Genomic DNA, 25,877 nt, shown 5'->3' with positions numbered 1-25,877 from the left:
CTGTACTGGGACCAGTGCTGTTCAACATAATCATAAAATGATCCGGAAAAAGTGGTGAACAGTGAGATGACAAAGTGTGCAGATAATACAAAATTACCCAGGATAAGTTCAAAAAGCTGACTGTGAAGAGTGACAAAAGGATCTCACAAAAGAGGAGGACTGGACAACAAAATGGCAGATAAAATTCAATGTCGATAAATGCAAAGTGATGCACATTGGAAAACACAATCCCAGCTATCCATACAAAATGATGGGGTGTAAATTAGCTGTTATCACTCAAGAAAGATTTTGGAGTCAATGTGGATAGTTCTCTGAAAAACATTCACTCAGTGTGCAGCAGAACCCAAAAATGCTAACAGAATATTAGGAACCATTAGGAAAGGGAGAGATAATAAAACAGAAAATATCATAATGCCTCTATATAAATCCATGGCATGCCCACAGTTTGAATACAGCATGCAGATCTGGTGACCCCATCTCAAAAAAAGATATGTTAGAATTGGAAAAAGCACAGAAAAGAGCAACAAAAGCGATTAGGTCTATGGGCCAACTTCCATACGATGAGAGATTAAAAAGGACTGGGACTCTCCATCTTACAAAAGAGATGACTAAGGGGGAACGGGACAGAGATCTATAAAACCATGAATGGCATGGAGTGTTATTTACCCCTTCACGTAACACGAGAACTAGGGGTCACTCAGTGAAATTAATAGGCAGCAGATTTAAAACAAACAAAGAAATAGTTATTCACACAGCACACAACCTGCGGAACTCATTACCAGAGGATGTTGTGAAAGCTAAAAGTATAACCGGGTTCAAAAGAGAATTAGATAAGTTTATGGAGGATAGATCTATCAATGGCTATTAGCCAAGATGGTCAGGGGTGCAACCCCATGCTCTGGTTGTCTCTGCTCCGACTGCCTGAAGCTGGGACTGGACGATGGGATGGATCACTCGACAAATTGTCCTGTTCTGTTCATTCCCTCTACGCATCTGGCACTGGCCACTGTCAGGAGACAGACTATGGGCTTGATGGACCATTGGTCTGACCCAGTCTCATCGTTCTTATGTTCTTAACAATTCATTGCAAGAGCTCAGCCCCTTTTTGCGTTTGCAGATTATTCACCACTAAACACGTCACTGAACCGCTTGCTAAGGATTGCGCCCTGACTACTGCTTCAAGCACTTGGGATTCATCGCTTGCTTTTGGTCCTGCACGATTGGTCACCTAAGTCACATGGTTTCTGCTGTCAAATTGGATTATTCCCAAAACCTAAAGCGCTTTCAACAATGGTCACTCCATAGCCCTACAAGTATAGGGCTTTCCCCTGCTGCCTGCTCTGTGGTTAGCCTGCAGGGCTGTCAATCCAGCCCCTTTCACCGACACGAACTCTACATACGTACAAGTAATCAGTTGACCAGTAAGTCCCTGATCCTGCAGTTGGATCCACTCAGCCAGAGCCCTAAGCATGGAAGTCCAGCCCACATGGATCTGATTGCAGGATCCGGGCCTTAGTGGTCCTGTTCTAAATGTCTTTGAATCTGAGAGGCAAATGCTCTGGAAATAAAGCAAGCCACTACTGCTATTTCCTAGATCCACCCACCTGAGAGAGAGAGAGCACACACGCGCGTCATGTTTAGGTGTAGATCCAGCAACCATAAACAAGAAGTGCAAAGAGAAGCACTGAGCAGGGATCTTTCCACGCATCCCCATTCCAAGCCCCCACGCACAGGAGCCTTGTGGCATGAACTCAAATAAACAAGGCAGAGGAAATTAAAAGGCAAAAAAGCTAACCATCTACCATCTGTTCAACTCTCTTCAATAAAGTCTCCAGGCCCTCAGAGAGGCAAGAAGCAACCCAAAATCACTGCAAACAATTCAAGGAGAAGCCCCCTGGTCACATGAAGAATCTGTTGCATTTTAAAAGAAACAGTAATAAAAAAACCCACATTTTTTTAAAGGGAAATTTCCCCATCATCTGACTTGCTGAGGTTCAGTGGAATCAGGAAACATGCCGGAGGGTTGTTGCAATCCTTCCTGCTTCACAATGAATTAATCAGAGGCTGTAGTTGCACCCAATCTGAATTTGGCACAGTGCGTTCTCACCACTAAGAGCGCAAGACTGGAAGCCAGGCATCCCTGTGTTTTATCCCTGACACTAACACAATGAATTGCTTATCGAGTGACCTGGGCCCAACTCACGGCTGACCTGTACTTTGTGGAGTCATTTACACCAGCGCATCATGGATATGAAAACCACACCAAATCAAAAGGGCAGCATTTTACATCCACTCTACACTGGTGTAAACAGCAAGATGCAGCAACAGCAAATATGGATTCCCTGCCTCAGTTTCCCCACCAATAAAATGGAGATTAACAACCCTTGAAGTCAATGACAATCAGTACAAGCAAAGGTTTCAGAGTAGCAGCCATGTTAGTCTGTATTCTCAAAAAGAAAAGGAGTACTTGTGGCACCTTAGAGACGAACAAATTTATCTGAGCATAAACTTTCGCGAGCTACAGCTCACTTCATCGGATGCATTGGAAGCTTATAAATTTGTTAAGTCTCTAAGGTGCCACAAGTACTCCTTTTCTTAGTACAAACATAGGGGCTCACACTAATGGATCCCAAAGCAGAACTGGGGCCTTCTACTTCAGAAGGGGTTGGTGAGTACTAGCTAGTTAAGGTTCGCAACATGTTTTGAAAACATGTTAAAACTGCAGGCAGATTAAGGCTGACAATGTATCTTCCTTTGTGCCCGGAAAGTGCCTGCAGCTACCACAATGTGAATAAAACAGTAGGGTAATAGCAGTGCTAAATTAGGATTACGAATGCTATTAATAATGAACTCACGGGTTTAAAAAACAGCTCTAACAGCCCCTTGGCTCTGGTTTGGGGCGTGTGTTCAAGGTTCTAATCTTGAAAGGGGATCTGCACGGGCATCGCTCGCCTCCCAGATACAAGGGCAGGATCAGGGCCTCAGATTATAAACATCTGGTGTCGAGCCTGCAGCACCAAACGCCCGCGCTCGGTCCTTAGATCGTAAATAACAAAGCACAGGAGGCCCTGGTTGCAGAGTGCGTTCAAGGCACGCCGTGCTGTTGCACCCATCCTGCGCCCGCTGCCAGCCGGGCTCTCCGATGAGCACCGAGTCTTGAGTCATGATTCAGTCTAAACGCCCCACTTGCCATCACACGCCAACCCCCCCCCCCCAGGGAGTTGGCCACCCAACATGCCCCAAACACTGGCCAGGATCAATCACAGCTGGAAGCTCCTCCCTGCCGGGCTTCGCGAGCTGGTTTCAAGCACCGGGCAGGACTTTCCAAAGTTGAGTCCGTCTTTAAAGAAAGCCCCGGGGAGTTATTTCCAGAGGGCGAAAGGAACAAGCACAAAGCTCGGCTGGCCCGGCCCGGCCCGGCGCGCGCACCAGCGCTGGCTTCCCACCGTAACCAGTTACATAAGATGCAGGAGGCTCACTTTTAATCGGCTTTGTGCGCGGCTGCGAAAGCAGACACCCCCGCCCACACACACACACACACCCCTCCTGCTTTCCCCGCTCCCACAGCCATGGGGTGCCCTGGGGGAAAGGGGCAACGCCCCCCGCCCCCCCCCGGCTGCGCTCAGCTCCCAGCCCCTGGTTCTGGTACCGGGTCCAGTCTGTGCGCGCCCCCCCCCATCTGCCCATTCGTGCCTGGGGCTGGTCCCGGAGTCCAGCCCTGCCCCCCCTCTCCCTGAGCGGCTACAGACCCATGCGCCCCCCCCCGCCGGCTGCGCCCCCTCCCCCGCCGGCTGCGCCCCCCCCCCCGAGCAGGGAGCCCCCCCTGCCGGTTGTGGGTCCGCCACTAGCTCCAGGGCCGCTCTCCAGCCCCACTCGGGGGGGGGCAGTGTCCCCCCCCGCCCCAGCTGCGTTCGCCCCCCCCCGCCCCCAGCCGGGCTGTGTTGCTCCCGCAGCCGCCCCCCCCGCCCCGGCACTTACCCTCCCGTGAAGGTCAGCGCCCGCCGCAGACTTTCCCCAACTTGCTCCAAGTCCCCGCGGCCCCGCGCGCCTGGCCGGGCACCCGGCCGCTCCCCCGGGGGGGGGCCCCGCTCCGGCCGCTGCCGCCCGCCCCGCGCCGCCCGCGCCGCGCCTCCGGCCGGGCTCGTCACCCCTGGGACCCCGGGCGGGCAGCGCTCCCCCCTCCCGCTGTCAGGCACCTTCTCGCCCGCTTCCTCGCGGCACCCAAAAGAGGGCAGCACTCCGCGGCCGCGGGGCATGCCGGGGCGTGTAGTTTCCCCCCCCCACCCCGCGACCGCAGGGCATGCCGGGGCGTGTAGTTTCCCCCCACCCCACCCCGCGACCGCAGGGCATGCCGGGGCGTGTAGTTCCCCCCCAACCCCGCGGCCGCGGGGCATGCCGGGGCGTGTAGTTTTCCCCCCACCCACCCCGCGGCCGCGGGGCATGCCGGGGCGTGTAGTTCCCCGGCAAGGGTGGGGTTGGCCCTCCCAGAGCAAACCCCCCGCGCCCGTTGCATGCTGGGACTTGTAGTTTTGTCCTTGTCCCCTGGCATTTTTTTTCTTCCCTCCCACCCCGCAGCACAGCGGCCTGACTTGTTAATTATTTATTTCATTCCACACACACCCACAGCCACACATCGCTTTTCTTTTAAATGTTTCATCGTTACTATATTTCCCCCCCACCCCTGATTGATTTATACAGGGAAAGTTTAAAGAGGTATTTAGGCCTCTTGTTGTTCGGGGTTTGTACAGCACCGAGCACGGTGGGGGGGGGGGGTCGGATCTGAGACCGGGGCTCCTAGGTGTGACCGCAGTATGAAATAAAATAATAATAACACTTAATAACAACAACGAGGAGTCTGGTGGCAACTTAAAGGCTGTTTCCACAGTATGCATCCGGCAGTGAGGGCAGCCTGTCACCCAGAGCAGGAGGGACCTGGTGGGGGGGCAGCCTGGCAGTGGGCGGCCAGAAGCCGGGTGCACACACTGAGCGAGCCTGGGCAGAGCACGGTGGCCGCTAAGGCTGGGACAGTAGCAGTGGGAACTGTGCTGGAAAAGCCCTCCCTGTCCAGCTCCTTGCTGCCTGTGACCTTCCTGGGGCTCCCCACTGCCTCCCAGCCAGGGCAGGGCCTCCTCTCCCCGTAGAGCGTGTCTGCAGCCCCCGGGAAGGCGTCAGGAGGCCGGACTGGAGCCCCCGCTCCTGGGTCCCACCAGCAGCAGCGTGCCTTGGGGGGCAGAGACACAGGCTGGCGGCTGCTCTTATATTGATATAGGTCTGTACTGTAGCCCTGGCCTGAGTATTTTATTAGGTGTCTAAGTGGGTGCTGAGCTCTTTCGAATCGTTTCCCTGCCGTTGCAGAGCCTCGGACATGGGCGCACCTCAGTCCCTCCTGTTCCCTACCTGCAGCACGTGTGCTCTAATTTCAGTGGGTGGGTGGTGTTGGTGGCCTAGGGCAGGGGTTCTCAAACTGTGGGTCAGGACCCCATTTTAATGGGATCGCCAAGGCTGGTGTTGGCCCTGGGCCCCAGCAAGTCTCGAGCCCAAGTTCCAATGCCTAGGGCTAAGGATACATGCCCCCTTGGGCTTCAGCTTTAACCCCCCTCCATGCCCGGAGTGGTGGGGCTCGGGCAGACTCGGTCTTTGGTCTCCGCTCCTGGGGGTCATGTAGTAATCTTATTGTCAGAAGGGGGGGGTCACGACGCAATGAAGTTTGAGAACCGCTAGCCTAGGGTGACCAGCTTGCAAGTGTGAAAAATTGGGCAGGGGATAACAGGGTCCTATATAAGACAAAGCACCTAATAGCGGGGCATCTGGTCACCCAATGGTGGCCTGTGCTATCTAGGAGGTCAAACAACATGAACTGATGGTTCCTTCCCAGACTTTTGATTCTTTGACTATGAAATCTGGTCTATAATGTGTAGTTGGCCTCTGGAACTCCATGCCATAGGAGGTAATAGAGTCAAATACCAGTGGTTAGATTTTTTTTTTAAAGGCTGGGCTACTTTTATGACCAATATTAATGTGTATCATTATGCAGATAAGATCTCATTTTAAACTGATCACTGCAGGGTGCTGGAAGGACGTTCCTCCTCCGCCGTGTAACCCTGGCCGAGAGCAGTTTGGGAGAGTTCCCCATCACGTGAAGCATCAGGAGTTGGATTTCTGGTCACCTGATTCAGTTTCACACCCCAGTGAAATTAAAGGAATTTTTGTCTTATCTTTCCCCTAAATATTGCTATGACTACAGGGCCAGATCTCACTGCAACTGTCTGCAGCTTCCCCAGGTTGGTATTGCAGTCTTTGCTGTCCGGATTACTTCTCGTCAGCCACTAGGTTGTATGCGGTGTTGTTGCAGCCTTGTTGGTCCCAGGATATTACAATGACAAGGAGCGGGGGGATATTTTTTACTCTCTCATCAACAGAAGTTGGCCCAATAAAAAGATAATTCCTCACCCACCTTGTCTCTCTTACTTCTAGAGTATCAGACCGCTAGATGGCAATATAGCAGCACTGATGTCACCTTACATAAGGCATTGCCTACAACTATCACCTTCTCCATTTGTTCTATAGGACAAAATCTGGACATTGCAACATCTAGATGTGTGGTTGCAGGTTGGGATGGATTCCAATACCTCCAAACTTTGGGGAACGTTCAAATCCAGAGTCAAGTCATGAAGCCCCGCTCTGCCCCGCTCTGCTCTCCAATTTATTTGCAAATATACACGAATGATTTCATGAAAACATTCATGCGTGCGCTCGAATGGGGTGTGCTTTGGGCACAGTTAGTGAAATGTTCAGGAACAGCTCGTGATTATTCTTGTGTATTTGTGAAAAAGCAACAGACACTCCCGTAGGCTAGTGAACAATCAGCGACTGCTCAGGTGTTCGAGGAGGCTGTGCAAGCTGTTTGCAGCTCAATTCTGCATTGAGGTCCCAATTCTGCTATGTATTTAAGCCCAGGCGTGAACATGGACCTCAGTGGGACTTTAGCATGGGCTTAAACACTTTGCTGTTTGCAGGGGGTCTTAAAGCAATTCTGTGCGTCATACTGCTGCCTCAGCGAAGTGATCATTGATCTGTGATAGCAAAGCAAAGGTTTCTGTACTCTTCATTGGCCTCCTGATGAGACCCTGGCAGCAGAGTCTCCTTCCTCCAGACAACAGGGTGGCAAAGATCCACGGGGTGGGGAGAAGATGGTACATTGAGGCAGAGCATGAAAGAGAAAGGAAGGGGAGCTTGCAGCATGGAGAGACTGAAGCTATAGAGACCCCAATAACCTCCCCCAAACGCTTTGTGGCAGATGCAGGGTGTCAGCTTGGTTGCTGTTATCTGACCTTGCAGGACCATTACAGGTAGACCCTGAGCATTGTAGCAATAGGTGTTGCTCTCTCGCACCCCCTGGGCAGGAACATCAAGACAGACTTCGAGGTATACATTGATTTTAACAATTTATTGCAGCAAAGGTTATTATTACTGATTGAAAGAAAGAAAAAGAGAGCCCAGAGGAAGGTTAGTTCAGAAGAATCCATCCACAGGAACTGAAAGGAACAGAAGCATGTGGAAAAAACAGACAAGCTGCCCAGCCCAGCTCAAGTGATGGTCAGGGTGTCTAAGCAATGGTGGCAAAACCGATCCTGTTGTTGCCGATGTCGTAGACGGAGCAGTACTGCCTGAGGAAGACGTCTCCCAGGATCCAGAGGGGCTGCCCGTTCTGGGAGGGCAGGTATGTGGGCATAACCACAGCGGAGCAGTAGCCATTGTTCTGTGAACCAAGGAGGTAGGACATGATGAATGAGGCTCAGAAGGGTTGGGGCATCATGAGCACAAGGTGGATGGGAAACTGAACAAATTACATCCAACCCTTGTAAACACCCCCCTACTTCAGCGCCCTCTGTGGGGATTGTGAGAATGCAAATGACAGGCTGGGCTGTTACACAATGGGTAAGGAGAAGAAAAACGGGACTGCAGCGTCCCCAGGCCCATACAGCTCTGCTGACACCCGCTTCGTTGCAGGAGCCAGCTCAAAGCTGCCCCCCTCATCTGTAAAATGCACCACAGGCTTGTTGCTGCCAGCCTGACAAGTTATTTATTTATTATATTGCCACAGCACCTACAAGGGGCTCCACATACTCCAAACACACAAGGGGAGAAGATCTCAAACTTCTGCCTTCTTTATACCCACTGTTTGCATAGCATCAGCCTCCTCTCTAGCTATTCATACAACCTGGCCACCTGTATCCATCCTTCCAGCCATCTAGCACCGTAACTAACTAACTCTCTCAATATGGGTGGGGGATTTTAAAGCCCCAGCTGCTGGAATCTGGAGAAAGCATGAGAGTCTAAGCTTTTTTTTTCTAAAGTACATTTCTAGTTCTCCTGGTCGCAAAGAAAAGCTTGAAAAAGTGAAGCAAATGTGTCTTAAAGGCTCAGAATTCAAAGGCAAATAAAAAGCACCCAAAATGTATTGGTTTAAAGATCTCAGGATTTGTAAGTGCATTTCATTATATTTACAGCCTCACACATGATCTTTATATGCTTGCGGTTGGCAAAAGTGCAAGTATCTCTCAATCTAGGTATTTATACCACATTCACCATTGCTTTATCTGAACTGCCCACAAATGTCTATTTTATATAAACAAGGAGTCAGAGTCTCTATTGCAAAAAGAAAAGGAGTACTTGTGGCACCTTAGAGACTAACCAATTTATTTGAGCATGAGCTTTCGTGAGCTACAGCTCACTTCATCGGATGCATACCGTGGAAGCTGCAGAAGACATTATATACACACAGAGACCATGAAACAATACCCCCTCCCACCCCACTGTCCTGCTGGTAATAGCTTATCTAAAGTCTCTATTGCAGTCCATTCAACTATACCAGTTTACACCAGCGGAGGATTGGGTGCAAAGAAATCTGTTATTCTTACTCTTCTGTTCCACCTGTCATGATTCTTTGCAGCCCCGAGTCCTGTAGTCTGGAACTAACTCTTTGTGCCTGCTCTTCACTGATTCTCCATCTCAAGCCCAGTCTCAACTGGAAACATCCCTTTTCTCTTTTGCCTGTATCTGCTCATTTTTCTCCCTCTCCTCGTGATTAGCTATGTGGCACTGCAGTGCACTGCACTGTATGATATCATATCATCAGAAATATTTCCACACAGTCCCACTACTGGCTAAGAATCCTGGCTCTCCTCTCTGCCGATCAGATTATAAAGAGACGTCAGAGGAGCTCATCCCTTCCAAACCCATAATACGTACGCTGAGGATGTAGGCCGAGGGAGGCAGAGGAAATGAAACTCCATTGATGGTGAAGGAAATGGTGGGCAAGCTCTGGACACGGCTGCAGTCAACCACATACTGTGAAAGGAAAGGCAGGGTCACATGAACTTCCTGTACCAGCAGAGAGCTGGGACTCTGGGAGGGATGCTGTAGCACTGACCATGAGGAGGTTCCCCGGCCTCCGCAGTGCACTCGGCACTTTCAGCAGATAGAAAAGCTGATTATCAGCCTCATTCCTTCCTCCACCCAGGCTCTCATAAGCCCTAGGGGGCCGTACTCAGCTTCACCAGGCCCACTGTGCCGTGCTTCTCAATTCCTGGCATTCCATGAGCATAGAGCAGTGGTTCTCAACCTCTTTACCATTGTGGGACGCATACGCAGCTCTCTGTGTGTTATGTGGGTATCATCCACACAATATATATACTACCTCTATGACCCAGAGGACGTCACAAGGGCCACAGTTGTGTGCTGATTGAGCTGTCAGCAGCCCGTGGACCACGGGTTGAGAACCACTGGCATAGAGATATCATCAGCGACTCTGTAGTGCAGCTGCTCCACCTACCTCGCCGTACTCATTTTCCTGAGCACCTACATGCTGCAGGAAGTAGTTCATGAACTGCTGTGGGATGGTGAGGAGGGAGGTTCCGGTGTCCACGATGGCCTGACAGCCCTGGCTGCACCAGCCTGTTGCCTGTCCACCGATAACGAACCTAAGGAGGAGATAAATGCAGCAGGGCTCACGGTGAAAACGTGGTATGCACTCTCTTTGCTGCACATTGAGCCAAGGGTGCGAGGCTCCCCGTATAAACGAATGGCTTAAGGATCCTTACTCAGCATTGCCTACCTGCGAGGAAGCCAGGCTTCAGTGCTAGCTCTTGGGCCAAGTTATGCCTTGTGTTGCACCCCTGCAATCCCACTGAGCTCTGTGGGGGAAGTATGAGTCAAAATAAGGGCAGAATTCAGGTCCTTACTTTGAACCCCTAGAGCCATGAGTTTTCCTTGCTCATGGGGGCATCAATGCATTTTATAGTGAGGATGATAAAGCCCCCTCCTGAGCTGCGTGCAAGGGTCAGACCCAGCGATATGGCCCCACATGTTCAATTGCAGAAGCCCACTACAGACAATGAATGATTTCGAAATCAGGGATCGAAAACTCAACTCACTCATCAATGCCGATCTGCCAGTACAGCTCTTGAGTGACAGGAGCCCAGTGGATCTGTCCGGAATAAAATCTGCTGTCTACTCCTCCAAAAACGACCTCCCCGCCGTACTGAGAGCTTGGCTGGCTGTGAGCACAAAGGGAAAGTATCAGCTACACACAGTAATCTCTAAATGATCTACCAAAGACACTGTATATCTGGCAGGATTAGAGACTTTCAGTAGCTCTCCAGACTTAAAAAGTCAAGAACATCATTCCCTGCCTTGTGATGAGGATTTGTCAGCATACAGAAAAGCCCCTTCTTGATTGTCTTTGGTTTCTCAACAAAGCACATGGGTCTGAGACAGATCGACAGTTAACACAGGGTGAGGGTTGGGGTTTTAACTCAAGGTAAATTAAATGTAAACATGCAAACAAAGGAAGCGTGTCCCTCTGGCTCTTGACATTACCTACATTCACAACACAATACAGCCAAGACCAGTGGAGTGCAAGGAAGGGAGCACCACACGGGCCATCACAACCGACAGTGGTTACATCAAAAGTGATTTTCCACTGAATGCATTCGATGAAGTGAGCTGTAGCTCACAAAAGCTTATGCTCAAATAAATTGGTTAGTCTCTAAGGTGCCACAAGTCCTCCTTTTCTTTTTGCGAATACAGACTAACATGGCTGCTACTCTGAAACCTATCAAAAGTGATGGCGTCCTCGGCTAGAATTTCTACAGCTGATTATGTTACCAGTGAGAAGAGAAAGGAGACACACAGAGAGTGTGGATAGTTGAGGCAGAGAGAAAAAGAGGGGGAAAGAAAGATAAAGAAAAGCAAAGATAAAGCAGGGAGAGAGACGTGAGAAACAGAGAGAGAGGAGCCAGTGTGAGCTCTTTGGGGCCTGGACTGCCTTTATTTCGTGGCACTGAAATAAATAATAGGATCGATGGATGGATCCATTGCTCCGTTACCTGCACAGATAGAAACTGAAGATTGGCTGAGAAAGCAGGTTTTTCTGCAGCATCCCTTGCAAAGCCGTGGTAACGCCTCCTACCGCCAGGCTAGGGTAAGCCATACCCAGAATGCAATCAAAATGAGCATAAATGAAGTTGGTGCCAGGCTCGTTTTCACTCAGACCGAACTCCTGGTTGGTGACGGCGATGTTCTGGAGCTAAAGAGAGGGCGGGAAAGTGTCACTAAGCCTGTTTGCAGCGGTGGTGTAGCCGTGTCAGTCCCAGAATATGAGAGAGACCTGGTAGGGGAGGGAATAGCTTTTACTGGACCAACTTCTGTTGGTGAGAGAGACACGCTTCCGAGCTACACAAGAGCCTTGGGTAGGCTGAAAGCTTGTCTCTCTCACCAACAGAAGTTGATCTAACACCAGATCCCACCTCACCCACCTTGTCCCACTGATACAACCTCTGAGGCATGGAGAGGTAGAATGCTTCATGGCTGTCATATGGCCGAGTGGCATCACTTATGCCATTCAAGGGTCTCCTTGTCACCCCTTCCACGAGTGGGGGGCGGGGGCACAGGGAGCTGAGCAGCTACCACAGCCCTAAAGGTGAAGGGAAGCTTCCTCAGCGGTGACTCACACCAGTATTAAGGGACCGTGAAAGGCCTCGGATTAGTAGCCACAATCTGCCCCAGGGCCTGGTTCTCCTCTCACTCAGAACAACTCCATTGTGAGAGGGGAGGCAGGGCTTAGGGATTTGTGGCAGAGTGTCGCCCCAGGGCTCTGTGTCAGTAGGTTTTGGCCAGAAAGATCCTAATGATTGTTAGTTATCACTAGACTGACAACACTTACTGTCATGGTGTCATAGCCGAAAACCCGGTGAGACTGCCACTGCCGTACTGCAACGAGAAGGTCTGCCCGTTGGATGAGTAGGTGGAGGAATGGCTGGGGTTGAATCTTGCGTGGTTGCCTAGAAATACAATGCAATTTTACCACTAGTTGTCCCCCCATCTTGCTTTCCATATAAATATGTATTCACATATTCTGTGGTCTCAGAGTTAGCGGATGGGAGTGGGAAACCAGAGTCCTGGGTTTGAGTCCCAGCTCTGAAGGGCCGAAGTTAGGGTTGCCAACTTTCTAATCGCACAAGACCAAACAGCCTGGCCCCGCCCCTGCTCAGAGGCCCCGCCCCCACTCACTACATTCCCCTTCCCTTGATGGCTCGCTCTCCTCCACCCTCACTCACTTTCACGGGGCTGGGGCAGAGGGTTGGGGTGCAGGATGGGGTGAGGGCTCTAACTGGGGGTGCAGGCTCTGGGGTGGGGCCAGAAATGAGGGGTTCCGGGTGTGGGAGGGGGCTCCGGGCTGGGGCAGGGAGTTAGGGTGCAGGAGGGGATGAGGGCTCCGGCTGGGGTGTGGGCTCTGGGAATGAGGGTTTGGTATGCAGGAGGGGGCTCCAAGCTGGGGAGTGGGGCTGAGGGATTTTGGCATGCAGGTGTGGGCTGCAGGTTGAGGCAGGGGGTTGGGGTATGTGGCAGGGAGGGCTTTGGGATGGGGGGTGCAGTCTCTGTGATGGGGCCATGGATGAGGGGTTTGGGGTACAGGAGGGGGTTCCGGGTTTGGGGGGAGGGCTCAGGGCTGGAACAGGGGGTTAGGGCAGGGGTTGGGACTCAGGGTTGGGGCACAGGCTTACCTCGGGGGGCTCCCAGTCAGCAACACAGCTCCCTGCCTGTCCTGGCTCCATGCTGCACCCCGGAAGCAGCCAGCAGGTCCAGCTCCTAGGCGGGGGAGCCAGGAGGCTCCGACTGCTGCTCTCGCCCACAGGCACTGCCTCCCCCAGCTCCCATTGTCCGTGGTTCCCCGCCAATGGGAGTGTGGAGCCAGTGGTCGGGTCGGGGCGCAGTGGGTGCCAGGACACATAGGGACTAGCCTGCCTCAGACCCACAGCACCGCCAACCAGACTTTTAATGGCCCGGTTGGCAGTGCTGACTGGAGCCACAAGGGTCCCTTTTCGAGCGAAAACCAAACACCTGGCAACCCTAGCTGAAGTCGGGGAGCTAGGATCCCTGACTCCTGGGTTCTATTTCTGGCTCCATCCCTCCGGTTACCCATCTGTAAATTGGAGGCAGTAACACTTCCTGAATAACCACGGAGTTTGTGAGGCCTAAATGATGCCTGGAAAGTGAGTTGCAGTCATCTGGTGAAAGGCTCAACAGAAGGGCCAGGTATTCATGATTCATTATAGGGGCTATTTTATATGTAGATCGGCCTTCAGAATCCAGTTGGCTGTGGCTTCTTGACTGATGAAAATTCGGTATGAATTCAGTTTCTTAGGAATCGAGCTGTCCTGAGGACGTATCTCTGTGCATTAACTGCAGGCTCTAATCACCTAGAAGCAAAATTCTTTAACAGCCAGCCGGGATGGAATACTCACTGCAGGCCTGGCTCTGGCAGTACACAGAGGGCACCCACAGGTTGGAGGAGCCGGTGTCGAAGAGAACCAGGAAGTTCTGGGGCGGGGTTCCAATACCGATCTCCCCGTAGTAGGATGCCTAGAAAGGGCATATTGCAATATGAATTCCAACAGAGGTTCTGACAGTGAGCCACTCTGAGCTGTGGTGTAACTCCCCATGCAGCCTGAGAGTTACACCAGGAATAACGCTGGTCCCTTGTACACTCTGGAGAACAGACAGTAATCCCCAAATCAGATCAATTTCCTAATTCTTCAGGATGGTCACTGATGGCTGGGCGCTCACAAAGGGAATGGGACATTTGAGTTCCAGACGCACCCCTTGGCCAAATGAACATGAAATGTGATGAGAAGCCCGTCAAAGATCTTGCAAGTTGGGGGCATCTCCTTTTGCACATGGGATAAGCCATGTCCCTTAAAGATAATGTATCCTGTGGTGACAGGGTCCATGGAAGAGAGATGAACAGAGAGTGATTTGTGTTGGTAGAAAGAAAGAAAGAAAGAAAGAAAGAAAGAAAGAAAGAAAGAAAGAAAGAAAGAAAGAAAGAAAGAAAGAAAGAAAGACCATTACTCACATCCATATACGCCATTGGTTCAAAAGCAACATTGTACTGATTGAAACGGTACTTGCTGGCTGGATCGGGTTTGTGGTGCTTCAGATAGTCCACCAGCACTCCCTTCTCCTTCATTACCTCTCGGATAGTCTTGCCTTTCTTGAGAGTCAGTCTGCACAGAATGAAGAGAAGAAGCCAGGGACTCAGCAGGGAAATTGCTCATCCTTCAAGCATTTGCTCATCTAAGGACCCAACCATGATGCTGTTCCCTAAACTTAGGTCCCCCCACAGCTAATTATGTTGCCACTCACTGGGCTTGAGAAGCTGTGGCAATTAAAGGTTAGCCCTGAACTAGCACTCACTATAGACAGGGACTGTTGTGTTTAGCAGCATGTCAGCTGCTGATGGTTAATTGTAGAGTTTGCCCTAGGGTTAAGCATGACTAGCTGTTGGAATGTCCTTGACTTCATTGAGCGTTTAACATAGTATTAGTTACCGCGGCTCTTCGAGGGTGAGTTCTAACACGACCTACTCTGCTAGTGATAAAGCCAGGTATGGCCTTGCCGCATACTTGTGCATTGCTCCAGCTATCTAGCTGGCTAGTGAGCTACTCTGACCACAGTCACCACCGTAGCCTCTAAGCTGAGATACTCACCTCACCAGCCCTCTGAGAGCTGGAGGAAAGCCAGGGCCAGGATGAGCCACTTCATAGTTCCTGGTTTCTCCACCAACCAGCTCCTATACACGTTGGGCACTGCAGCACAAGTGAGTTGAAGTCTAGCATCCCTACTTTTATACCTGGGGCACTGCCCCATGGTGCCCTATCTGTTTATACTTCAGTTTCCCATATCACTGCACTCACCCAAGGTCAAAACTTTCTGTGTGTTTTCTTGCCTTAAGTATGCTAAGAAAGTCCTTACAGCTCCACTGACCTTTCAGTAAAAGCAAGTATAGCCAGTTACAGTAGCATGAGGTGATTAGGATCTGATAAGGAGGAACAAACTTGCCGATAGATTAGGAAGAAAATTGGGGTGATCAAGAAGTCAAAAGACTCAGTTATTTTAGTCACCTCAGTCTAAAGTTTCTTTCAGAAAATAAAACGTCCATTAGATGGTGGGTGTGTTTATAAAATTAAGCAAAATGGATTTCATTTATGAGACACTTCACCAGAGTTTAAATATTTCAGTCCTTGTCCATGCTGTGAGGTGAATTCTGCTCTGATTTAAACCAAAATGAGTCTGGAATAACGCCACTGAAGTCAACGGCATTACAACCAGATCTACAACCTCAATCAGAGCATTCAGCTCCTGTGGCTTTTAAACCATTTAAATGAAAATAACATGTTTTTTAACGTGTTAATGTAAAATTTTTGTAAAGTATGGGTTATGCCCTCTTCTAGTGGCTGGTTTACGTATAGGATAACAGCCTACTTCTGTCATTTGCTCACGAAGTTACTCCTTTAGCTCAAGTAGTGGTCGGGGTATGTACTTTGGTGCTGAAGTTTCCAGATTCTAAATACTGTTAAAGAAACATCTCTGACCTCTGCTGGTCTTGATCTTGATTTGACTGAACAAGGTTAAAATAGGGTTAGAAACAACATGGTCTAGGCTTTACAGGACTGTCTTAGTCAGTCCTCCAAGGCAATCCCACAATGCCATACAGAGCATGCATTTCTAAACTAGAAAGTCAACCCCAACGCCTGTCATCTGATTTCACATACAAATAAGGTGACTGACATATTCATTTGAATGTCCAATGCTTTACATTATATATGGTTTTGTAATTTGAATGCACAAGCATTCAATTCAATTGTATTTGGGTGCTTTGCTGTGTCCAGGCTGATATACCAGAATCCACGCATTGTTAATCCCATCTGGCTCGGTATAGTTGAGTTTGCATGCTCTCAGCATGGAGAAGGGTTATCCTAATGTAACCCGCACACCTTCTGAGTGTGGTGTTCTGTCCGACCTAGTGGCACCAAGACCACTTAAGAGAGAGCGGTAAAATGAGTCTACTCTACAACCTTAGCTAACAGACTTTAGCTTATGCTGTAGACTCATGCACTAAGCTCCAGAGGCCCCAGGTTCAATCCTGCCCGCTGATGACCAGGGTTTGTCAGCATTCTACTAACACATTTTAATCCACACTAAGTTTTTAAAGGCAGTTTTGGAAATTGTGCTTATCAGTCCCCTGCTATTCAGTGGGAGCGGACAGATAAGATTTGTCCTCTTACTCACTCCAAGGAAAGTTATCAGTCACAAACTGAATAAACAGTGGCAAAGGTTCACCTTGATTTACCAGGTATGTTTTGCTTAAGAAAAATCCAAGAAGGCTTTTTAAGAGCTCATGAAACAGAAAACAGCAGGTATGGAGTCTACAGGGCCCAACAAACCCATGTGTCCTGAGGCACAGAAAAGTGGTAACTTGCTATTTTCATTTCAGCCTCCCCTCTTGCTTCTTCATGTCCCCTTTCATTCACCCTCTCAGCCTGCCTGTCTACCTGCATTACTGCTTACATGGTCAGATTTTTAAGGCTAGAAGGGATCGCGATGAGCATCTAGTTTGACCTCCGCCATAACCCAAGCCATAGACTGTACGTCTTTTAGAAAGACATCCAGGCTTGATTTAAACCCTTCAGGCAATGGAGTGCCCACCACGTCCCTAGATAAATTAGCCCAGTGGTTCATTTAACACTCATTTAAACAAGTACACCTTATTGCTAATCTAAATTCATCTAGTTCCAGTCCACCAATTGAATTTCATTATGTTTATGTTAAAGAGCTGGCTTGCATCTCTTCCCCCAACATGGTCTCCGACGCTATAGTACCTGACCACTCCCCAAATATTGAAAAATAGAAATGTCTTAAGTTATTTCCATGGGCCTATGATGATTGCCAAGGCAGGTGCTCCAGGGACAGACTGAGGACTTGCAGGTTCCCCTGCCCAGTGTTGGTGACAAGTGATAGATTAAATCACCTGAAGGGAATTCAGTCTTCAGGCTCCCCACTTCTAACACACTTCTTCAGTATAAAAGTTTGGTCAAGAGAAGAGAAGATGAGAGAAGAGAAAGAAGTACAATGTTTGCTCACCTCAGCAGTTCATGAACCAGCTCCATTCCTGAAACAGGTTTGCCCTATTGGCTGCAACTGGGTCCTGCTCAGACCTCAAAAGCATCTCTTAAACCATCTTTCCCTGATACCCCAGCTACCTCCATTGATTAGGCATGGGAACCAGTTCAAAGGATTCTGGGAACACATCCAGAAAGGGTTGGCGAGTGGCTGAATGTGGAAGGGGTCAGGGGAATGACAAATACGGAATTTGTCTGTAATTGCATCACATGGGAAACCCCCCTATAGTAATGTGAGATGAAACCTTCCGGTACATGGTAATAACAATCACAAGTTATGCATAATAAACAGTTAGGCTGTTCCTGGTGCCTTGAGCACGATATGTCTCTCGAAGGAGCGTGCTCAGTGAGCCAAAGCCAGCTTTCAGTTACACTCACGTAACACGCTGAAGTAGCAGAAGGGATAGGAGGACACCTGGGCGCTGTTCCCCATTTTGTCACTGATTCACAGTGTAATCTCAGGCAGGGATCGTAAAGCCCTGCACCCCACCCTGTGATTCTATGTTAGTAATAAAGAGATAGAATATGAGGACTGAAGATGAGTCATGGAGTGAGGCTAGCAGTTCATAAGCAAAGCCAACTTGTCCCAAAGTCTGGGTGGGTTAGAACTTTCCACTCCACACCCCTTCCCGCAATTCAGGCTCATCTTGAACTGAGAGCAGCTGTTCAGGATGAAGTTTTTCAAAAGACCTTCAGACAACCCCTAAAATTGTATCCGTACATTTTCACCTCTACGTTTTTGTGTGTGCGCATGCAAACACCTGGACTTGTGTGTGCAGACTGCATTTACACATGAAAATCAAACAGTTCTGTATGTTGCACCCAGATCGGAGCAGTCCCATCATAACAGTTGACATTTTTTCAGCCTCCTTCCAGCTGATCATCTCAATGCACTCTACAAACATTGACAGGTTTCAGAGTAACAGCTGTGTTAGTCTGTATTCGCAAAAAGAAAAGGAGTACTTGTGGCACCTTAGAGACTAACCAATTTATTGGAGCATAAGCTTTCGTGAGCTACAGCTCACTTCATCACTTCATCATAAGCTCAGTCTTGTGCCTCAACCACAAGGTTTCCCTTTCCCCAATCCAGTTTGTGTGCAAAGATCCAAGGGCCAGATCCTCAGCTGATGTAAAGTGGCACAGCTCCACTGAAGTCAATGCAGTTAGGTTGATTTACACTAGCTGAAGCTCCAACCCGATATCTGTGCATGTAGAAACATAGACCTGGAAATCTGTTAGTGCCATTTCAGAAGCTGCTTTGGCAAGTGTGGCCCTTAATTAAAAGTCGACTAGGAAGGACCATATTTTCCATAAAGCTCAGTTCCTATTTAAGCATTTAAATGAAATGGCAGGAGTTTTACAAGTGCTCAGCACAGACTAGTACCCATTATTCCCAACAGGAATATAGTGGGGATTTTCCATTGTTCTCTCTGGGAAGCTACTGAGGTCTCTGCTATTTTGAAAGCCTGTCCAGAAACGTATGACAGAGGGATTAACTTGCTGCTTTATACCCACTTACTAGTTTGTATGTGACAAGAAGGCTGCGAGACCCACAAATAAACAGCTGTGCTAAATCTTTACTCAACAAATGCCAAAGAAGACAAGAGACAATTTGACTCATTGCTGTTTTCTTGCAATGATAGATGTAGAGAGCACTGATAAATATACAAAAGCAGAAGGCAGGTTCACACAGTGTCCATGGTACATTTAGAATGATAGAGTCTGTCCATATAAACTTAGTTTGATTCCATCAGCATCCAGGAGAGAAGATTTAGACAGGAGAGGGAATGGCATGGTTTTGTCCAGCTGACTCCTTGTTTGACTAGGCTGATGGGGCAAAGCCCGCTCTCTTGATGGCCATGTCATAGACAGAATAGTATTCCTTGAGGAGGACATCACCCAGGATCCAAAGGGGTCGTCTGTTCTGTAAAGGCAAGTAAGTGATCTCAACCTCAGCCATGTTTCTGTAAAAGAGAAAACAGACAGAGGCAGCTTCAATGCTATTGTTTGACTACATAGCCTAAATCCTGAAGCACAGGGAGATTTCAGTGGCTTTGATGGGAGCAGGAGCAGGTACCTAGAAAGTCACATTGCTAGAAAACTAACCCCATCATTTAGAGTGCTGTTAGAAAGGACAGTCTAGCAGAGCTGCAGTGTTGGGGAAAGGTCTCTGAATCTGCAGAGAATCTCTGACACCCATGCTTGGTTCACTGTCTCAGTAAGATAAAAGTTGGTTATGTCATTAAGTCAAAAATTAAAGACATAGGCACAGGGGGGCAGAGGGAACTGGGATCCATTAATGATGAAGGTGATGGTCGGCACATTTTGGACATTGCTGCAGTCAGCCATGTTCTCTGGAAGCAAAGAAACAGAGAGGTTAAGTCTGTAACAAACGAGAGCAGAGGATGCCCTTGCAGTGCCTACCAACAGAGGAGAATGGCACTGCCAGGTATCGACCCTTCTGTCCAACAAAGGGGAGAAACCACCCTGCTGCACTCTGCCATCACACGGGCAGCAGCTTCTTCAGTCTCACACCTGCTCCCCTGTCCCCTGCCTTGCATGGGAACAGCAGCAAGGTTACATTCACCATGCCTGCTTCAGATCTGCTGCTGATTTTACACTGGGCCAGCTGAGGTTAGTCAACATAACTCCTCTGACTTCAGCAGAGCTATGTCGATGTATACCAGTCAGTGACAGGGCCCTCTGGCTTCAGCAGATTTATTTTTGATTTATAGTGATGTAAGGGAGGTCAGGATCTCTCTCTCCAAAGTTAAACTCAGGGAAGGACTTGCTGCACTTACTTGCAAATGTAGTTAATGCTGTCACCAGCTTTAAGCCTCCAGCCCCTGGGCTCCTCTAGGAATCTTTGTCTGAACACACCACAGCCCACTTTATGGTCTTGGAGTCCTTGTATTATGCATTGCAAAAATCCTCACAGGATATCTTCAGCATCTGTGCAAAGCCTGTGTAGCACCTACATCCTGGTTGTTCTGCTGAGCACTCACAGCCTCCAGGAAGTCCCCCATGTACTGCTCTGGGATGGTGAGCAGAAACGTCCCAGTGTCCACAATGCCCTGGCAGCCTTGGCTGCTGTCCAATAGCAAACCTAAGGAGGGAAGCCCAAGAGACTTCACTGTGTACGTCTCTCAGCCAAGAGAATGCCTCCGATGCAGGCTGAGCCAAGAGCACAAGGCTTCTGATACTCGATAACCGGCAGTTCAGAGACCCTTATTCTATAGAGCCAGCATTGTCGCTGGCCCCAATTCAGCAAAGGACAGAAGCACTCGCTTAACTTTCAATGCATGCTCAGCTCCCTCTCTGTTCATCAAAGCATGCAGCTAACTTTAAGGGCTTTCATGTATCTGAAGTCTAGGACATGCTGAAGAACTTTGTTGAACTGGGGCCTAGGATAGACGCCTTTATCATTACTTGAATGAAAACCCTGGCTCCAAGCGCCTTTTGAGAGTGTCTGAAATCCAGATCCGGACGCCAAGCTCACCTGGGCCAAATTCAGACCTCTCTTTAAGCAGTAATCCCTCCATCTTATCTTGAGGACAGCACAGAGGTTTCTTCCTTTGTTCTGCCTCCTGCCCAGAGAGGATGAGTTAAACAGGGCAGCTGACTCCACTGATGACATCTGGAGAGGCTCCCTACGGACAATAAGAAGGAAAAGTTCATGCCCACATTGATAACAGAGGTTTGCCAACAGGACTTACTCCTCAATACTGAACTGCCAGTAACGGATGTCCATGTAATCTGACTAGGGAACAGCTGAGGGTCAACACATCCAAACATGATGTCCCCTCCATAATTATATGTTGGCTGGCAGGAAACACGAATGGTAACAGATATCAGACAAGGATCAGATAGATTCATAGATATAAAGGTCAGAAGGGACCATCATGATCATCTAGTCTGACCTCCTGCACAATGCAGCCACAGAATTTCACCCACCCACTCCTGCGATAAACCTCTCACCTATGTCTGAGCTATTGAAGTCCTCAGATCATGGTTTAAAGACTTCAAGGTGCAGAGAATCCTCCAGCAAGTGACCCATGCCCCATGCTACAGAGGAAGGCGAAAAACCTCCAGGGCCTCTTCCAATCTGCCCTGAAGGAAAATTCCTTCCCAACCCAGCTACCCTCCTGTGAGGCAGGGAGCATAAAATACATGGGGATGGAGGGTTAGTTGATGGATGTGTGTGAGGAATGGACAGACACAGACAAGACAGGAAAACAACATTTGGTGATATAGAGAATTATAGAAAGAGAGACAGAGATCTTACCGGGAGAAATGGAATCTCTAGATGGGTTCAGTAAGCTGGCCCTGCTTTGTACCATCTCCTGCAGAACTGTGTTGTGTCCTGTCATCACTAAACCAGGATAAACCATTCCCCAAATCCCACTGAAATAAGAATAGCAGAAGGGGCTGGTAGGCTCATCCTCATTCAGGCCAAATGCCTGGTGTTTGAGGACAATGTTCTGGATCTAGAGGGGAAGAAAATAATTGCTCCACACTCAAATTTTACACAAAATGATGGTAATTTAATCAAATGACTGGTTTCAGAGTAACAGCCGTGTTAGTCTGTATTCGCAAATGACTGTATCATTATTAAGGGTAAGCAATGCTCAAAAAATTGAGATAAAGCACCTCACAAAGGTTAGATGCTGATCTGATGCCTTTCTTAATAGCGGCATATACTTGATCTGGGGCTGGAGTTAGTGGAGAAAACACTGCCTCAGAGAAGAAAATTCAAGGCCACTATATAGATGAAAAACAGCAAATAAATATCTATAATCTATCTATCTATATAAATATAGCCGTGGAACTTATGCCTAGTAATGGTCAGTGTAGCCAACATTATTCCTAACCCACCCACACCCTGGTTAATTCAGAGCTTGTCTACATGAAAAGGTTGCATTAGTTTAACTTATAAAGCTTTTAAAACTTATTTAATTAAACCACTGCAAACCCCTCTGTGAATGCTCTTGTTTTGATTTACAGTGAGTTTTATTTCAATGTAGTTTAAGCAAATTAAGCCAGGCTTATGGTTCTAAGATAGCGAGGTCAAATGATTACGATACAAACTGCTGCTTACAACAAAGCAAGCTGCTATCAAAATGTCAGACCACTGGAGTGTTATCTCTTTGCTTCAGAGGGGCTAAATTGCTGCTCTGTACCTTATATATGTGTACAGAACCTAGCACAATAAGCCTCAGTTTCAATTCAGGCCTCTAAGTGCTTCCGTAAAATCAATATTAAGTAACGATAATGTCAACAAGGTCTCTAGGACAAATCCTTCACCTTATGAAAGTTCCCTGGAATCAAACCACCCTGATTTTTGGGTCTCTTCCAAAGGACATTGAATGGAACAGAATACCAGAAAAGCCACATTGCACCTTCTAGGAATTTCTTTTCTATAGAGGTTCTTATCCCATGTTCATTGATATAGTGTCTGAACACCTTCTAGTAGTGCAATAAGTGATGACAGGCTTTGGACACAGACTGAACCATGTTGTATACTCTGGTATCTAATCTCTCTCACGTTCTCCAGCTCAGATGCCCCTTTTCATTGGTGCTCAAAGGCCAATTAACTAATGCAGCATTCATGGCTGATGGAGTTTTTTCGCCCATCCACTGGTTTTAGTAGCCAGCTCCCCCTCACCAGCTTCATCACATAACGGAACCCTCCTCTGTCCTGAATCCTCAGCCACCGAAGCTGTCTGCTTCTGTCTGTCCGCGTTGCACCCCCAAATCCCGAGTGAATTAAAGTCAATGGCAGAATTCACACAGATTTCAGTGGGCACAGGGTTTGCACAGCTGCTGCTCATGAGTTCTTCTAGTCCAGGGGTGGGCAAACTTTTTGGCCCAAGGGCCACACCGGGGTTCCGAAACTGTATGGAGGGCAGGGTAGGGAAGGCCGTGCCTCCCCCAAACAGCCTGGCCCCGCACCCCCTATCTGCCCCCTCCCACTGACTGCCCCCCTTAGAACTCCTGACCCATCCAACCGCCCCCCCCCACTCCTTGTCCCCTGACTGCCCCCTCCTGGGACCCCCCGCCCCTAACCAGTCCCCCCGTCCCATGACTGCCCAGACACCTATCCACACCCCCACTGCCTGACAGGCCCCCCAGGACTCCCACACCTATCCAAACTCCCCGTTCCCCATTCCCTGACTGCCCCCCCAGAACCCTCGACCCATCCAACCCCCCCTGTACCCTGTCCCCTGACTGCCGCGACCCCTATCCACAACCCTGCCCCCTGAGAGGCCCCCCCCAGGACTCCCACACCTATCCAACCGCTCCCTGTCCCCTGACTGCTCCCCAGGACTCCCTGCCCCTTATCCAACTCCTCCCCACCCCCACCCCCTTACCATGCTGCTCAGAGCACTAGGACTGGCAGCAGGGCTAGATTACTCAATAGGCAGACTAAGCATGTGCTTAGGGCACTAGCAAAGCAGGGGGCACCAAAAAAAAATTAGATTTTTTTTAAAAAAAAATTTATATTTGATATTTCAAAAAAAACATCGAAGTAGTCATCATGGGAAAAATCTTTTCTCAGCTGAAAAGAATAAAAAACCCTCAGAGAACAACGTGTCAGGACAGACTTGATTCACTTTCCCTATTGTGTATGGAAGCGGACATGCTTCATCGAATCAGCTTCGATGAACTTAACCAGAATTTTGCAATCAGAAAATCTAGAAAGCAGCTATTTTAATTTCAGTATACATGTACATTTTGTGTCATTTCGAAAAATAAAATTTTATTTTAAGTTATAGTATTGTTTTTATTTTGAATTACCTATGGGGGCGCACCATAATCTGTTCAGTGCTTAGGGCCTCTAAAGGTCTTAATCTGGCCCTGGGCGTAAGTAAGTAGCACATTCCTCCAGGGAGCAATTTAATACACTACACCAGGGGCTCTCGCAGCCGCTCAGCCCAGCAGGGGCTCGCAGCCCCGCCGCCCAGAGCTCTGGTGGCACTGCGGCTGCAGGGGAGAGGCCGGGGGCTTGCCTCCCTGGCCGGGAGCTCAAGGGCCAGACAGGACAGTCCCGAGGGCCAAATGTGGCCCACGGGCTGTAGTTTGCCCACCTCTGTTCTAGTCCATCACCTCTAAGGCCGAGCATGTGTTTCCATATTAGGTTCTGCACTGGCAATGTGTGAAACAGTAATGAGTCTCAGGCAAAACCAAATCTGGTGCCGCGATGGGAAGGCAGGGGCACCACGTACCACTCCACTGGTTTGGCTAGTCTTGGCTAGGAACAGAACCGGAGCCTTGGGAGGTCCATGCAGCGTCACAGCATATAAATATTGTACGTAGGTAAGGGGGTAAGGAACATAGTGGGTCCTTTCCTCCTTCACCGCAACCACATTTTGTCCTGTTACGCCCTCTCCCATCTGCGAATCTCAAAACATATCACAAACATCAGTGAATGAAGCTTCCCCAGCCCCCTGTGTAAGCGAGGTAACTATCAGCCTCTCCATCACAGCTGTGCAAAGAAAGAGAATTCGGAAATTTGGTTTCCAATAGGAATACAGGAAGAATTCTCCATTGTTCTCAATGGGAGCCACTAAGGGTCTGTCTACACTGCAGTGTAAGCCCAAGGTTAGTGGACCTCAGCTCACCTTGGCTTAAAAACTCCAGGTCTTGAGCATCTACACTGATGGTTAACCCTACGTTAAGGATTTTCTAATCTGGGTGCAAACCTGGGGCTCTGGTGCCCACGCTGCAGCACACAGATATGAGTCAAATCAACCATTCCCCGGACCCTTCAGCACCCTACTGAAATGTGCCTGCTCTAGCCCTTTGACTCTGGCATAGAGTGGGAAATCTTGCCTGTCTGCCCAGCATGGTACAGGAAGTTTGAACAGCCCACCAAGACAGCCTGCTGAGCCACCATTTTGGTCTGTGCGGTGCCAGCAACATGGAGGAGGTGCCTTTTTCAAGAGCTTTTGTGGCTTGCGCTTTCACTCCTGTGTCAGGAAATAGGCAGAGCTTCCATGACTCACCTGTGGACATTTTGACTGCATTTCCTGACCCACCAAAGGCACCTGGCAAACTTTATGGATGAATCAGGAGGAGGAGGACACAGACACAGCAGACGTGAACTGGCTGATGCTGCTCAATACAGCCAGTATAGCCGCTGACACCCCCTATGTAGACCCCCCTATGGAGCAGGGCCACAAGCACAGTGCGGGGGGAATCACATTGTCATGCTGACCTAAGATGACCAGCAGTGGGTCCAGAACTTGCATATGAAGAAATCTACATTTCTGGAACTTTGTGAGCAGCTTGGCCTAACCCTCCAGTGTAACAATACATGCAAGGGGGCAGCCTTGCCAGTCCAGAAGCAGG

General features: G+C 49.0%; 2 protein-coding genes across 3 annotated transcripts in view; both read right to left on the bottom strand.

The window, feature by feature from the left end:
* The window catches only part of TFEB (transcription factor EB), a 49,431-nt gene extending 45,346 nt beyond the window's left edge, over nt 1-4,085 (bottom strand). For both annotated transcript variants that reach the window (XM_084610950.1, XM_084610953.1), the window contains exon 1: nt 3,979-4,085. The gene's annotated coding sequence lies outside the window, so the exon portion shown is untranslated. The remainder of the gene's footprint in view (nt 1-3,978) is intronic.
* A 3,401-nt stretch (nt 4,086-7,486) lies between these two features.
* LOC311511182 (gastricsin-like) lies at nt 7,487-25,541 on the bottom strand (the record flags this gene model as incomplete). Its single annotated transcript, XM_084611578.1, is given in 12 exon segments — nt 7,487-7,759; nt 9,253-9,351; nt 9,836-9,983; nt 10,437-10,559; nt 11,391-11,590; nt 12,227-12,249; nt 12,252-12,344; nt 13,809-13,926; nt 14,420-14,570; nt 15,054-15,136; nt 20,504-20,631; nt 25,532-25,541. Coding segments are annotated over 12 exon segments (1,329 nt in total). The 3' UTR covers nt 7,487-7,606.
* Nucleotides 25,542-25,877: the final 336 nt, after the last annotated feature.

This window comes from Lepidochelys olivacea (genome assembly GCF_965140295.1).
Source record: "Lepidochelys olivacea isolate rLepOli2 genome assembly, chromosome: 21".
NCBI classification, from domain to species: Eukaryota; Metazoa; Chordata; order Testudines; family Cheloniidae; genus Lepidochelys; species Lepidochelys olivacea.
Note: the sequence above shows the minus strand (reverse complement) of the source record. Positions and strands in the feature narration are given on the sequence as shown.